Below are 13666 nucleotides of genomic sequence, written 5' to 3'. Positions count from 1 at the left end.
GTTCTGTCATTTCATTTCCCCCTATGTTTCCTCCTCCTATTTAATTACTTGCAGTCAGCCAGCTAAAGTCAAGCAGCCCCATTAAGTCTCATGTGATAATTCCTAGAAAACACAGATATGTTCCCTAAGACTCCCTGTGTTATCTTTTCCATACTCCTTTGTGGCTCTTTTTTGGCTATGAGACCTTGGTAATCATAAATTAACTGAAAGCCAGGAAGAAAGCACTTCATTTTTCAAGTTCTGCACAGACAGAAGAGGAGAGACATTTCTGGATGAAGCCACCTTCATTGCAGCAGTGTCTCGAAGTGCAGCCTCATTGCTACCCCCAACTGCTCTCCCCACATGCAGTAGTCTCTGTACCTTAACTGGTACCTTTAAGCTTGACATGACTCCTTTGGGGCTGGAAGCGGTGCTGACACCGTAGATAGCAAAGCAAGGAGGATACCATGAATCCGTGTGGCCAGCCCAAGCATGCCACACAGCCCAGGCGCTGTGCTTGGCTGCCCACTCTCACTGGGGCTGGGCAAGAAGGGTCAAAGTCGACCCTTTCAAGAAGGGTTAACTCCAAATCAGCTGATCTGCTAATTTGCAAAGACGAATCCTAAACAAAGGAAGACAGTGGGTCAAAATGGATTACACAAAATGAAGCAAACAGTATTGCATGCAAACATATATCTTTTTTGTAATTTATAGTTTTGTAATCTGGAAACAATATTCTATAAATCTCAACGATGAATGCTGGATTTTAGGTACCAGCTGTGAATGAAGGATTTCCCCATGCACTCTGCTTCTATCAGATATGAAGTTAAGCAGATTTGCTTTAACTTCAGGCAAACAAGTGGTCCTGGTGCAGAGGTTTGCTATCCCACAGATGTAAAGCACTGAGGAGAAAATGTTTTCAGAATAGATAAGAGTGGATATTAGGATTTGGGTGTAAAGGGGTCGCTTGGAAGAACGCCTTCCCCTCCACATATAAATAAGATGTCTCAAATCTGCCCTAGAGCGTGCTGCAGTGCATTGGAGTAGATGTTATGCACAAACATGAACAATGTTGTAATTAAGACCCCTTCATGATGCAACTTTTATCTTTTTTGCAAGTAATTGCCCATGGTGGAAACCCAGGTGGATGAGTCTGACAACTTGCATGTTAATGTAACATAAAAAAAACAATAGGGGAATTACTAATATTTGGAAAGGTATGTGAAACTTGATGAGTCTTCTCCAACACACACCCAGTTTTCAGTAACTTGTGTATTCTTAGGAAGATAAGGCAAGTTCTAGAAGCTACACTCATGACTTTGTGTATAAATACTGATATCTGCCAGACTCTTCTCGTGCAGAAGGAATGTGACTGCACAATAGTGTGACTAAACCCCATATTTATTACCTGTTATGTGTAGTTGACATAAGTATCAATGGTGTATGATCCCAAAAATAAGAGAAAATTTTGCTGGAGCTTTGTGAAACCAATTTTTCTTGATTTACATTTAAAGTAATGGACTCTGCAGAGCGTAATAGAGAGATTCTCACTGACCTTTGTAAGAGGAACGTTTTCTGGACTGTTTTCAGGGAAGCCCCTTAAAGCGGCAGTGGGAGAGTTGTGCTTTCTGTGGGTAGGACCAGTAAAGAGTCTTCAGGCATAAAGAGTTACACCTCCATTTAGGGTGAGACAGCAAGCTAGCAGTGGGTCCCTGGGGGCGTTTTAGGTTTTGAAAGATTGATGAAGTGCTTTGCAGGAAAGGATTCCCCTTGTGCTGTGCTTGTTTTATGTTATGTTCCTTTCTGTTATTTCACTGGAGGCCAGATAACAGGCTTAATCCTGTTCCATTTAAATGAACGATGAAAAACTTCCATTGACTGCAGGGAGAGCAGGGATTGAGCTTGATGTGTTGCTTTATGTTACAGTAACAATTCATTGTCATGCATTAAATATTGCTTCTGGGGTCTATATCTGTATTTCAATCATGAGGCTGTAGAGAGGTTCTTTGCTGTAGTTTTCAGTGGCAGCAAAGTCTGAAGGCAAAGTTGCTGTATCCACTGGAATCGATATGGCACTACAAATAACGCCATGATAAGGCCCTCGTGTGTATGGTTAGGTGTGTTCTCTTTGTTGTAAGTAAGGATAATTTAATTAATTTTGACTAATTAACTCTTCCAAAATTCGTCTGAAATGGAGACAACATTGGGTCCCAGACTTGCTCTGATGAAACCAGTGGTGTGCTCTTGCTTACTTTAGTACAGCAAGGCTTGTAGCAACTGGCAAGGCCTGAGAAGAACTCAGTGTCACACTGGCTGAGTGTGGCTCCCCCAGAGGCCACGTTTTTTGGTAGCCCGCTGGCTCTCTGGACAGGGGGTTGCTGTGGCCCTGGGCAGCTGATGCTCCCCCCACCTCTGGAGCTGGAGGTGGCACAAGACACCTGGTAGCACAGGCAGGTGGGCACCATCCAGCCACAGGACCACACCAGAGATTATTTTTAGCCATTCCACTTCCACATGGCAAAGCTAATCCAGTGCACTTGCCTTTTTGCTGGTGCATTTCTCTCCCACCCTCCCCATCTGTGAATCCGAGGCAGAGGGAGTGTCCCCAGGCAGGTCTGGAGGATGCAGGCAGTGCCGCCACTGCTGCCAGTCTGCGGCTCTTGCACCAGGTGGAGGATTAGGCAGGCTGGAGCGAGCTCAAATCCCTCAGCTGCTAGTGTCAGATATGGAGAAGCTGCCACGAGACATTAGCTTACCTTAAAAAAAGGGATGGAGAGGTATTTGCTGGATAAGTACATCAGCAAAGGCACAGCTGTTCTCCAGGTATCTCACATAACAAAGCAACAGCAACTGGTGGATGAGCTTGATTTTATAAATTCTGAAGAATATAAATAAAATAATGTTTAGTCTTTCTGATCTAAATCTATTGCTCCAGTAACAGAGTCTAGCTGTTTTCCTGCTATGTAATAAAAATACAATTTATTCTGAATTTTCTTACCTTGTTCTTTATGGAGGTGTCTGCCAGCATCATTGCTCCCTCGGTAAATGTTGTGAAGAGTTTTCACACTCTTACCCACAGCCTGCAGGAGGTCCGTGGGCTACCTGGAGGCAATGTGAAGTGACTGATAAAACAAGCCAGAGTCAGTAGGCTTTAGTGTACAATGGGGGATGCAGCTGCCTTGGAAATCTTTTTGAGACCCACAAATCAGAAAAGATTTAAAATTGCTGCTATAATCTACACAGATCCTCTTAATACAGTAACGTGCTCCCTTTCATTAAAATGATGACAGTGACGGGGTCGGGTGGGTTTGGGTGTGCGACAGTTGGTATAATTTACAAGTGGTGTAATTTGGCACGGTGGCAGTGCAGCGATACAGTTTAGCACCATGCAGGAGCTTCTTGTGTGTTTGTGTGCAAGTGAGGCATTACTGAGGCAAAACGAAAACAAAGACGTATATGCAAGAGGGAGGAAAAAAGGATTTGTGTGCAAAGCGGATTACTACTTAATATTGCATTGCTGAAAATTTAGTATGGCTTGGGCTAAGGAAGGGAGGTATATATAAATATAAATAGGTCTAAAGTTAATAGGGCAGTCATGAACTTAAGGTTTTTGCAGGACATACATAAATCGTAACAGTTTTATTTAGGCCTAAGATGCACTATTTGCTTGTTGAAAATCCCTGTTTTGTGTGAAGATCTCAAATCTCCATAATTTGGAGGCTTCATTTGTTTCTTCATATAAGGAACTCTTATTTCCTCTGGTATAAGAAAAGTGGCTGGGAAGTCAGGATAGCGGGAACTGAAATCCTGATCCGTAGTGACATGTCACCTCAACGGTATTTGCCAGTGGCACTTCTTGTACATGAAGGGTGTGTGTTTTAGCATGAATCTAGTATACGTGTATTAGGCACGAATATGCAGCAAAAGGTGAAGAACTGATGAATTTCTGTGAATCTACAGAAGAAAAATAATTATTAATGCTGTATAACATGATGGCTGTGTACTTCAACACTGGAATGCAGACATTGGTGGATTCCCCTTTCCCACTTTCTTTGCTGCTAGGATGAAGGAAAAAAGAGTTCCTCTGTGTTTTGCACCATGTATTCTGGGACTTCTAAGTGCCTCAGCGGGTCTGGGTATTAGGCATCAGCTGGATTAACGTAATTGATTTCTTCAGTTTACCTAACACGGCTTTTGGTTCAAGGTCTGCTTGCTTCCAGTTTTAAATGTGTAACTCAGCTGTGGATGTCACATTTATTTTGTCAGTAAGCTGTAAAATATTGGTAAGTTTTCATGCAAATGTGAAAGGCTTCACTTGCCAATAGGTACATAAAATAAATGGAGCATTCATACTGTTGGACAGTTTTCATAATGTTTGTGTGGTACAAGTTATTCCTCAGGGCCTAATATTTTTATATAAAATAGATTATCAGTTTGAAACAGCAGCATACTAGAGTTTTTTTAAGTCTGTGAACACATACATGCCAGCTTTAATTTAATAGGCAGATTGCAGTCAAAAGATTAGCAGATCTCTTATAAAACATATGTCGTAAGTAGTTCTGATAGTTTCTGTTGGTTTCTTTTCCTTTAGATGTTTTCAATATTATGCAGCAAATTCACTGTTTTTTTTCCTGATTTTGTTGTTTTTGCTCTCCAGTGAACAGAGTATTTGCCAAGCCCGGGCTTCAGTTATGGTCTATGACGATACCAGTAAGAAATGGGTGCCAATCAAACCTGGACAGCAGGGATTCAGCAGAATCAACATATACCACAACACGGCCACTAACACCTTCAGGGTAGTTGGAGTTAAACTGCAAGATCAACAAGTGAGTAACTGTATTGAGTTTCCTGTAAATTAACCTTTGATCTCGTTTGATACCATCAGTTCTATACTTAATGCAGTCTAGCAACATTTCCTGCTCCCTGCAAGGTGCCTATGAGTCTGTTTACTTCAGTCATTCAGATTTTGTGTAATTTTTTGTGCACAGAATGTATCATAATTTATTACTGCTTATTTGCAAACAGAACTTTTGGTAAATGCCAGAGAGATTTTAATGTTATTTTTCCCCCCTCCATTTTTGCTTGTGAAATGAGTTTTATTTCATTCTGCAGGTTTTGCACTCAGCTCCCCCTAACTTACTTTTTGCTCATTTGTAGTACTATGTATAAAAAAGAAAAAGAAATCAATCGTTCTGCACTGCCATCTCACAAAGCGCGGTTGTTACATTGCTGTGATAAGTAATTAGTTCCTCATAACGCATTTCAAAATCCTAGGTGCACACTGTGATCTGATTTACGGCAGCCTAAGTCCACAGGACCTCCTTAGGTATTAGAGGAGTTATTTGGGATTTAGATAATCAGAACTGGGATCAGACCTTCCTCAGCCACCGGATCCCGGCAGCCTGGCTCATGGGTGTGCCAGGCGGTGTGTACCATCCGTAACCAAATGTCATGTTTAGACCCTAAATTACAAAAATATACTTGGGGGAGAGTAGTGGTGCTGTACTATTGTGCCATTTGCATTTTAGAGCAGACATTTCAGAGCTGGGGACTCCTTCTGTGTGTTGGTGTGAGGCTGATACGGCAGTGGCAGCCCAGCCTGCCTGGGGTGCCCACCTCCCATGCTTGCCTTGAGCCCTCAACCTGGCAGAAGAATCAGAAGAAAGCAGGTGATGGATTTTCTGTTGGTTCAGAGAGTGGCGTTGCCTCCTGGGAAGGTGTGACGAGCATCGCCACCAGCATGAGATGGGCAGGGGGAGGGCAAGCCAAGCCAAGCCTAGCGTAGCCTAGCCTAGCCTAGCCTAGCCAAGCCAAGCTGGAGAGTGGGAGCCAGGGCACCACCACCTCTCAGCTGCCACAAGTGTTAAATTGACTGATCTGCTCATGGAAATGTAGATGATGTCCCTCAGCTGTCAGCTGTAATGACGCTCAGGCCAACTGGAAAAGCTGGTCAGGTTGCTTACTAGAAGTGTTAGTAACTTTGCTACACTGTCCATATACACAATCATCATTTTGAAAAAGGAAACACAGAATAGAAATAGGTGGGGGTTTTCAGCTCCTTGCAGTGCACTTTTGAAACCTCTGCCTTATCTTTTGCCACTGCTTTTGTCCTTCTCAGTAGAGCAAAGGCTATACATTAATGTAGTTCCATTTCAAAAACAGAAAATATTTTCAAAAATAAATTAAATACAGTGGCTTCTTAGTCAGTTGTGAAAGCCAGTACTGCTTTGTAACAGGCCATGCTAGCTGTTTGTTTTACGTAGCCAGCAGGTGAATGTAAATGATGTGACTAGAATCTAAGATGAGTCTGAATAGCTGGTGTAAAACAAGCAAAACTCATAAAGTCTACATATATATGTAAGGGAGACTATGTACCAGAGGTCTGTCTTAATCCGAGTATACAATTTAAAGAGTAGGATATATTAAAAAGTCAAATCTTGATCTGTACTTTAAACATGTTTTGCATTAACTGTAACAATCTATTTGGTTGCAAATGTTCCTACTTATGAAGAGGCTGCATGTCATCTAAAAATCATCTCCATTCAAAAGGAAACAGGTAGAAGAATATATTTTTCTAGAGTATAAAGATTAAAAATCCTCCCTCAAACAAACAAAAAAGTACAGGTTACCTTTGTCACTTAAAACTGTCTAAAAGAAAGTATTCATCTTAAATATGATTACAAAAATCCAGTATTATGAATAATATAAATTCAAAACAGCGTAGCGTGGTACTATTAAAAGGAATGTTCTAAAAGTCTAAAGATTCAGAATTTAATATATTTTATATGAGTCTCACATGGAATCATAAGCTTGCTAGGCTTGCTAAGCATTTGCATTTAAGGAGAACAAAAATGAATTTCAGTTAAAATAACTCTCTGTACAAGCCATTTCCTGCTTGCTCTCAGGTTGTGCTAAATCACACTGAAATTGAGGTTTTAGTAAAAGCTGTTGCTTTGCCAGGAAAGCCATATTTTTCTGAAAAGGACCAATCTTCAGCTAATATGTGATTTGGCATATAATGAAGCTAATGAAGCTATACAGATTTCCAAGAGTTGAGAAAGGAGTTTAAAATATGTAGCACAACAATACCACAGAGGAACAACTTTAAGTTTTATTACATACTGTTTGGCAAAGTGCAGACTAGAGTAATCTTCATGACTTCACCCTTGCCTGCCTTTAACGTTTCCCTTTTAATTTTGGTTGGTTTATATTACACCCCTAATAATCTCTCTCTTTAATTTTCATCCTCTTTTTTTCTTCATGTATCTTCTTCTGTAGGCTCCTTCTGTTGTCTTTGTCTAGCTGCCTTTGTTTTCTAGCCCTTTTTTGATGCATGAGTGAGTTAGAGTTTATGATACTGTCTTCTCACTGTGCTTACCTTATCTGTTTATCTTCTTCTCTAGCTGACGGTGTCTAAAAAGTTCACCACAAAGAAATATGGTTTTTAGAGTGACAGAATGTGAGCGTCATTCTCACCACCAAGAAGTGGTCACCCGACCTCTTGTCCTTATGTGTCTGGGTGACATGCTCATTGCATGCTTGCGTGCTGCAGGAGTGCTAAGTTACAGACCAGCAGTGCATGAATTCCCCTTTCTGCTCTGCTCAGACGTGCACATTTGCATAGACTCATGCTGGCATGAGCAGTAATCTTCAGAAAACCAGAAATAGACTTTTGAAGCTTCGAAGTAGCCAGAGAGGCCAGAACTGGTTTGAAGCTAAGGCCAGATCAGTATTATAATCACTTGACATCGTGAGCTTTGATGTTTCCTTGAAGCCTTCGTTTTCTCGTAGCCTAACAGTTGCAAGCAAACGGTTTACCCCTATGTTGCAGCTTGCCAGCTGTCGTTATTAACCAAGTCTGTTGTAAAGGTGAACTGTATTAGCTTCAGTCACCATGCAAGAAGTTCACAAAGCTAAAAACATGCAAGTGATCCATCTTTATGGCTTAGCTGACAGGCAGTAGCTCCCCAGTTCAGAGTCCTGATCAACTGAGGGTTTAAAATTATGATTTTGCATCAAGTGATTTCAGCTTAGCATGATCTCATCACCAGAAGGCATGTGCTGAACAAATAGGCGGGGAGGAGGGTGCGAGTCAGAAGTAAATCATATCTCCTGAGGGTTTGGTGTATTGATGTGGAGAAGAAGTGAATGTAAAAACAGGGCCTTGGGGCAGGTGGGACATTTTACATTTGAGCGTAAGCCAAAACTGAAACGAGGACAGCATTCTTGAGTTATAAACTAAACCACATTTTTTGAAAAATAAAGAACCAATTAATCACCGCTGTAACTTACTAGAAGTTGGTCAGGTTTGGGCCTGCTTACAGAAATAAAGAATCTGGCCTCAACTGTAGCAGTTTTTAGCTGCTACGCCGTATCCTCCCTGTTTTAGCAATCATAGGAATGCTCCCCATGAGAGGAGTCTGAGCGCTGGCAGCGTGGCAGACCCCAAGCTGATAACAAACTTCTGAACCATTTCATACTCTGGAGAAACAAGCAAATGGCTTGTTCTGGTTCAATAAGCAAGAGTATGGGTGGTAAGACTTGTGTGGGAGCTCTCCCCGTGATCTTGGTTGTGGTTACACCTCAGATGTGGTCCTGAGGCCCCCTCGATCCCTTCTAGCCCTGTTCCTGTCAGTCCTGTCAAACACCACCATCATTGCTGCTGACAATTTATAGCTCAGCAGCCTACAGACTGCAGTCAAAGGGAAGGGCTTCTTTTTTTGAGTTTTTTTCATAGATCCCAAAATGCCCTGCCTGCCCCAGAGAGCCTACACTTGAAACTGAGATGAAAGGGTGAGGAGAGTACTAGGTAGAAGTGAAGCAAATAATTTTTAACATTATAGTGATGGGAACATTGAAAGGTGTCAACATATTAATACTATGCACAATTGCTCTGTGAAACTCCTTGCCATACGAGATCGTTGAAATCCAGAATTTAACAGGATTCAAAACAACACAGACATTTGTATCAGTAACAAGACTACTTTGTTTCAGGATAGAAAATAGTAAAAGGGGTTGGAAAAGAAAAAAGTAGGCACATAAAATGTCATGTTTCAGCTTTTAAGATAAACTCTGGGTGAAGAGTTGTAAGAAGAACTGTTTGTTATGGACAAATCCATTACTTCTTTCTGCAAAATTTCCAGGAAGTTTCTCCAATTCACCTACTATAGACTACAACTGAAGATGAAAAGATGAACTGTTGGTCTGCTCAGCGTGGCAGATGCTATCTTACTGACATATGAAGCTTTAGAGTAAAGATCCCTTAGAAACACCTGTAAAAAAACCCTGTGCTCCAAACAGGGAGACCTTCTTTCTTTTAATTACTGCTCTGAAGCACGCACTTACCATCATGTGCCTTGCAGAGTCTCCACACCATCTGTACAAAATACCTTTGTGCACTCATTCTTAACAACAACAGAAGAACCCCTCCTCTTTTTTCTGTTTTCTAGAAACATTAGCCAAAGGAGATAAAATGAAACTCTGGCTGATTTATGTTTCATTTCCCAGTTTTAAACTCTCTGAAGATAAGGTATTACATGTGTAGGCATCCTGATAATTACTGAAGGTCAACATTCAAATTTTGTCTTTATTAGACTGAAGGGATCAAACCCTCAAAACAGAGCAGATTCTTTGAGTTCCTTGGGTCAATGTTCTGGGAAAGCAAATTTTGAACAGTTTACCTGACTTCTATTAAACGATTTTTGGCATAGGTTTTTTACAATTTCAGTCTTTCATTATACCACTGCACTACACCCTCTGGTGCTCTTTGGACTTTAATAGTGCTGTCCTTTGACACAGAAGATTCTTTTAGTAGGTGAGAAATACTCATTTTGCAAAGCCTGGTAGAAGCTCACGGCCTTTCTAAACATTTCCTCAAAGATATTGGCTGTGCCTTCCCTTGGTTAATCTACTGAGAAGTGGTTGGAGGACTTAAAAATTGGTACGTGTTAAAACTGTTGGGTTAGTAATCTAAGCATGAGTCTACTTGATGCTCCAGAGACTCCTTGAGCGTGAGGAACATTGGTACAGGCTCTCCCAGTGCTCAGTGGTAGAATGGGGGTAGATGTCACCATTTTTCAAGAGAAAAGGGCTATCTAAGCTGTCAGCTATAAGAGTGAGTTCATGGCTTTGCTGTGACTGGAGCGACATGGTTTCCACGTCATTCTGGTTGGTGTGGGCGGCTTCCCATGCAGCATGCTGGCGATGCAGTTCCCATTTTCAGGGGACCAACTCTTGGGAGCCTGCGTACCAAATGTAGACGGCATCTCCCTTTGGATCACAGGTCAGGAATCTCTCTGTGAAATGTGGCAAAAAAAGCAGTGTAGGTCTGATTGCTGCCCAGTGCATTTACATGGAAGCTTAATAATGATATTGGTTTGAGAGCAACAGTTGGACCAGATGCCTGATGTTCAATAACCATCAGGATAATTTATGCCTAAAGCAAGACCAAGTATTCAAAGACTATCTGCTATGTCACTGTTTAATGCTGTCTCAGGTAAGTAAATGCATTATAGAAACAAAGTGTATCTGTAATTATCTGCTGGTGTAGTGGCTCCTTCACTGGTTTCCATAATTTTTTATGTATTAGTATTGTATAGTTATCAGACATCTGTAACTATCTATATCAGAGACAATGTCATCCTTCAAAAATAGGAATGTGTGAAAAACAATTTGCACTTTATGTATTAGGTGCTCGTCTAGTGTTTTTCTGCCAGTTTAAATTGGCAATCCACTGAAAAGTCAAAACTCAGAGCTAGGAGTAAATCTTTGAAATTAGTTTTAAAACTCTGCTTTTATAATTGAGAAGAATTGTCAGTCATCTAACAAAAATATTGTTAATCTAATTAAATATGTTTGAGTTTTTTAGATGCAATAATAGTACTAACAGAAAACTTTCCAAAGTACTGGTCAATCAGACAGCAAAAAAGATGTATTGGTAGGTTTTCTGGTGTGTGGGATCCACCTGTAACAATAAATACTGTTTACGGCATTTATTCGTTGCTGGCTCACTATACCCTTGACTTTAGCTGTTGCTCCCATCACACCAAGTCCAGGATGGTAAGACTCGCGCTAAGAGTGAGCTCCTGGACAGCGTGCACCAGGGTCCCTCTTCCTGCTCCTGTGTACCAGTGTCCAGCCTGCCTAATTTACAGATGAGCCATACAGACTCGTTTGATGGAAGATTTCCATTGATTGGCTTTCAACGAGGATCAGAAATTGTGGGATTGCTCTGGCTCTTGATAAAACTCCAGCCAAAATAACTCCATTTTTAAAGACAATCTCAAATATTCAAAACTAGATTTGCTATATTTGAAGCATGAACTTCAGACTTTTCCTGCTCGTAATTTTACATTTCTCTGTCCCTGGTTCCCTTCTACCCCCAGCCTGTGTGGGCTGATGAAAAGGGAGCTTCCATTTCCTACTCCTTCTCTGTTTTGAACTGCACTGTGCCTGTTTATGAGAATAATTATGATCCCTTCTGTTGGCATTTTGTTTCTTAAATTTGCATCACAACGGAGTACCATTGCCAGTCCCCAGATGGGTATCTATCTCAGGGGTGCTGTCTCTGCCACGGGTCCTTCTAGCTTATTAGTGGTGCAGCGGACACCCCTGCCTCTCCACCTTCAGCTAGAGCAGCTTCTGCTTTTAGCATTGGAGGTTTCTGGTCGGATCCCAGGTGTACTGTGTAGCCGGGTGTCCCACGTGCCCTGCCCAAGGATAAACAGGGCATTGTATTCAGCAGATTAAATCAAAACATACAGAAACACCCTTCTGCTGCAGTCACTCCTTACCTGGAAATGATAGCACGTACAGCAAGGGAGGAGGTGGGAGAGGAAATGTTTGGTTGTCTGGTTTTGTCATTGCCTATCTGATTCTAGAGAAAAAACTCTCTCAACGTAAGAAGCTGGTGGTGATCAGGCGCATGGGAGGAGAAAAGCAGAGCCGGTGCAATGAGTCAAACATTTATCTGCGGCAGGGCAGGGGTAGTGCCAAGAGCTCTGTCTGGCTCTTTTTCTGACAATTGTGCATGATCATCCCCCAAAAGATGGCAACAGCTGCTGGCCCTGACTCCTGACATCTGTCTGCAGTATCTGCACAGCTGTATCCTGCGGAGGTGCTGTAGAAAACATGAGCAGGTAATAGATTTTGCAAAACTAGCTTGCAAGTCCCTGAGGCTGAACTGAACTATTGTAAACCTCACCCCCAGGTGTAGGTCTTCTGTCATTGAAACACACACTGCCTTACTGTACAGCCATGTAGGAGCTGCTATATGAATTGCCTCTACCGATTTAATTAACCTTTACCAAAGGGTTGGTTTTTTTTCCCCACTGAAAACAGAACTATTTTTAATCTTCCCCCCTTTCTTTCAAATCACAGGTAGTGATTAATTACTCAATTGTGAAAGGACTGAAGTACAATCAAGCAACACCTACCTTTCATCAATGGCGCGATGCACGACAGGTCTATGGCTTGAATTTTGCAAGCAAAGAAGAGGCTACCACGTTCTCCAATGCAATGCTGTTTGCTCTGAATATCATGAACTCACAAGATGGAGGTAAATTAGCAGCCACTATGCTCTTTATTAATCTCTGATTTTACAATGCTTGTTATCAGTCACCTAGTGCAGTTGTATTAGGTAGTATGCCATTATAAAACACGTTATAATAAAAAAAGTTGGTCTCTGTTAGACAGCCTTCAGATCAGCATTCGCTGTGGTATGAATTGTACATGTTTTCAGGCTTTATTCGCCTTCCTTCTAATTTTTCATGGTACCTTAACTCACGATAGGAAATCAATGGTTATTTGGGAATGCCTCAGCAGGCAGGTGACCCCACTGATTCATGTGGATCTGTGTATGCATTGTGTTACATGTAAGATGGCAGCATATAACTTTAAATAAACAGAAGGTAGAGTAAAATTAGCAACATTTTATAAGGTAGAACTCAGAGCTGGTATTTCCAGTGCGTTGGGTGTCAGCGACAGCCGTTGGTTCTTGTGGCCCAGCTTTCAAAAAGAGGATTGTGTGGCATCTCAGTTATTTCATAAGGTAAAATGCAAAGGCTTGTACTCTGGACGTTGACTGATGTTGTTCCTAAGTACTCTACTGACTGCAGCTGAAGTTTGCAGTGAAGTTTACTGTTCTGTGAAATTGTCATTGCCCTAGCTTGACGAGGGCCCAAAATAAAGTTCTGGTTTCTTAATGGAAACCAGTTTTTGCTCTGCAGTATCTGGATGAAGCACTGCCCTCAGTTACACGCCTATGACCTCTCTGCAGCTCCTGGGCTGGGAACAGAAAGCAATCCTTGTGTGGTGGGTTTTTTTCTGGCAAAATACACACCACAGCCCTGTTTTCCTTTTGAAAACACAGTGAGTCAAGGTTTACATCACTTGCTGCTGTCCAGGTTTCACTGCAGTGTTCACTGGCGATGGACAGCAGCTCTTATGAGAGAGGTTGTCTCCTGACAACCTTCAATACACAAATATATCTTACTAAAAGGTGTCTTTGTAATATAAAAGTTCTTCTTTTTTCTTTCGCTATTTCCATTCATCCTATTAAGCTGACAAATGCAAAAGTCATCAAAAATCAAGAAATGTGTTAAATTCTGAGCTATATTTAGAAGTACTGAGGACTGAATTCTGCCTTCTTCAGCTTGAACTTTTTCAGCTCTCGTTGTGCCACAGCAGG

At 41.5% G+C, this 13666-nt stretch overlaps 1 protein-coding gene across 1 annotated transcript in view; it reads left to right on the top strand.

Moving 5' to 3' along the window:
* Positions 1-13666, top strand: part of EVL (Enah/Vasp-like) — an 87673-nt gene that overhangs the window by 4385 nt on the left and 69622 nt on the right. Inside the window, exons 2-3 of the mRNA XM_082317341.1 lie at positions 4637-4805; positions 12358-12535. Of these exons, the coding sequence (XP_082173467.1) occupies positions 4637-4805; positions 12358-12535 (347 nt within the window). The remainder of the gene's footprint in view (positions 1-4636; positions 4806-12357; positions 12536-13666) is intronic.

Source organism: Platalea leucorodia, assembly GCF_965183815.1.
Source record: "Platalea leucorodia genome assembly, chromosome: 7".
NCBI lineage: Eukaryota > Metazoa > Chordata > Aves > Pelecaniformes > Threskiornithidae > Platalea > Platalea leucorodia.
This window is presented reverse-complemented; position numbering and strand designations above follow the sequence as displayed.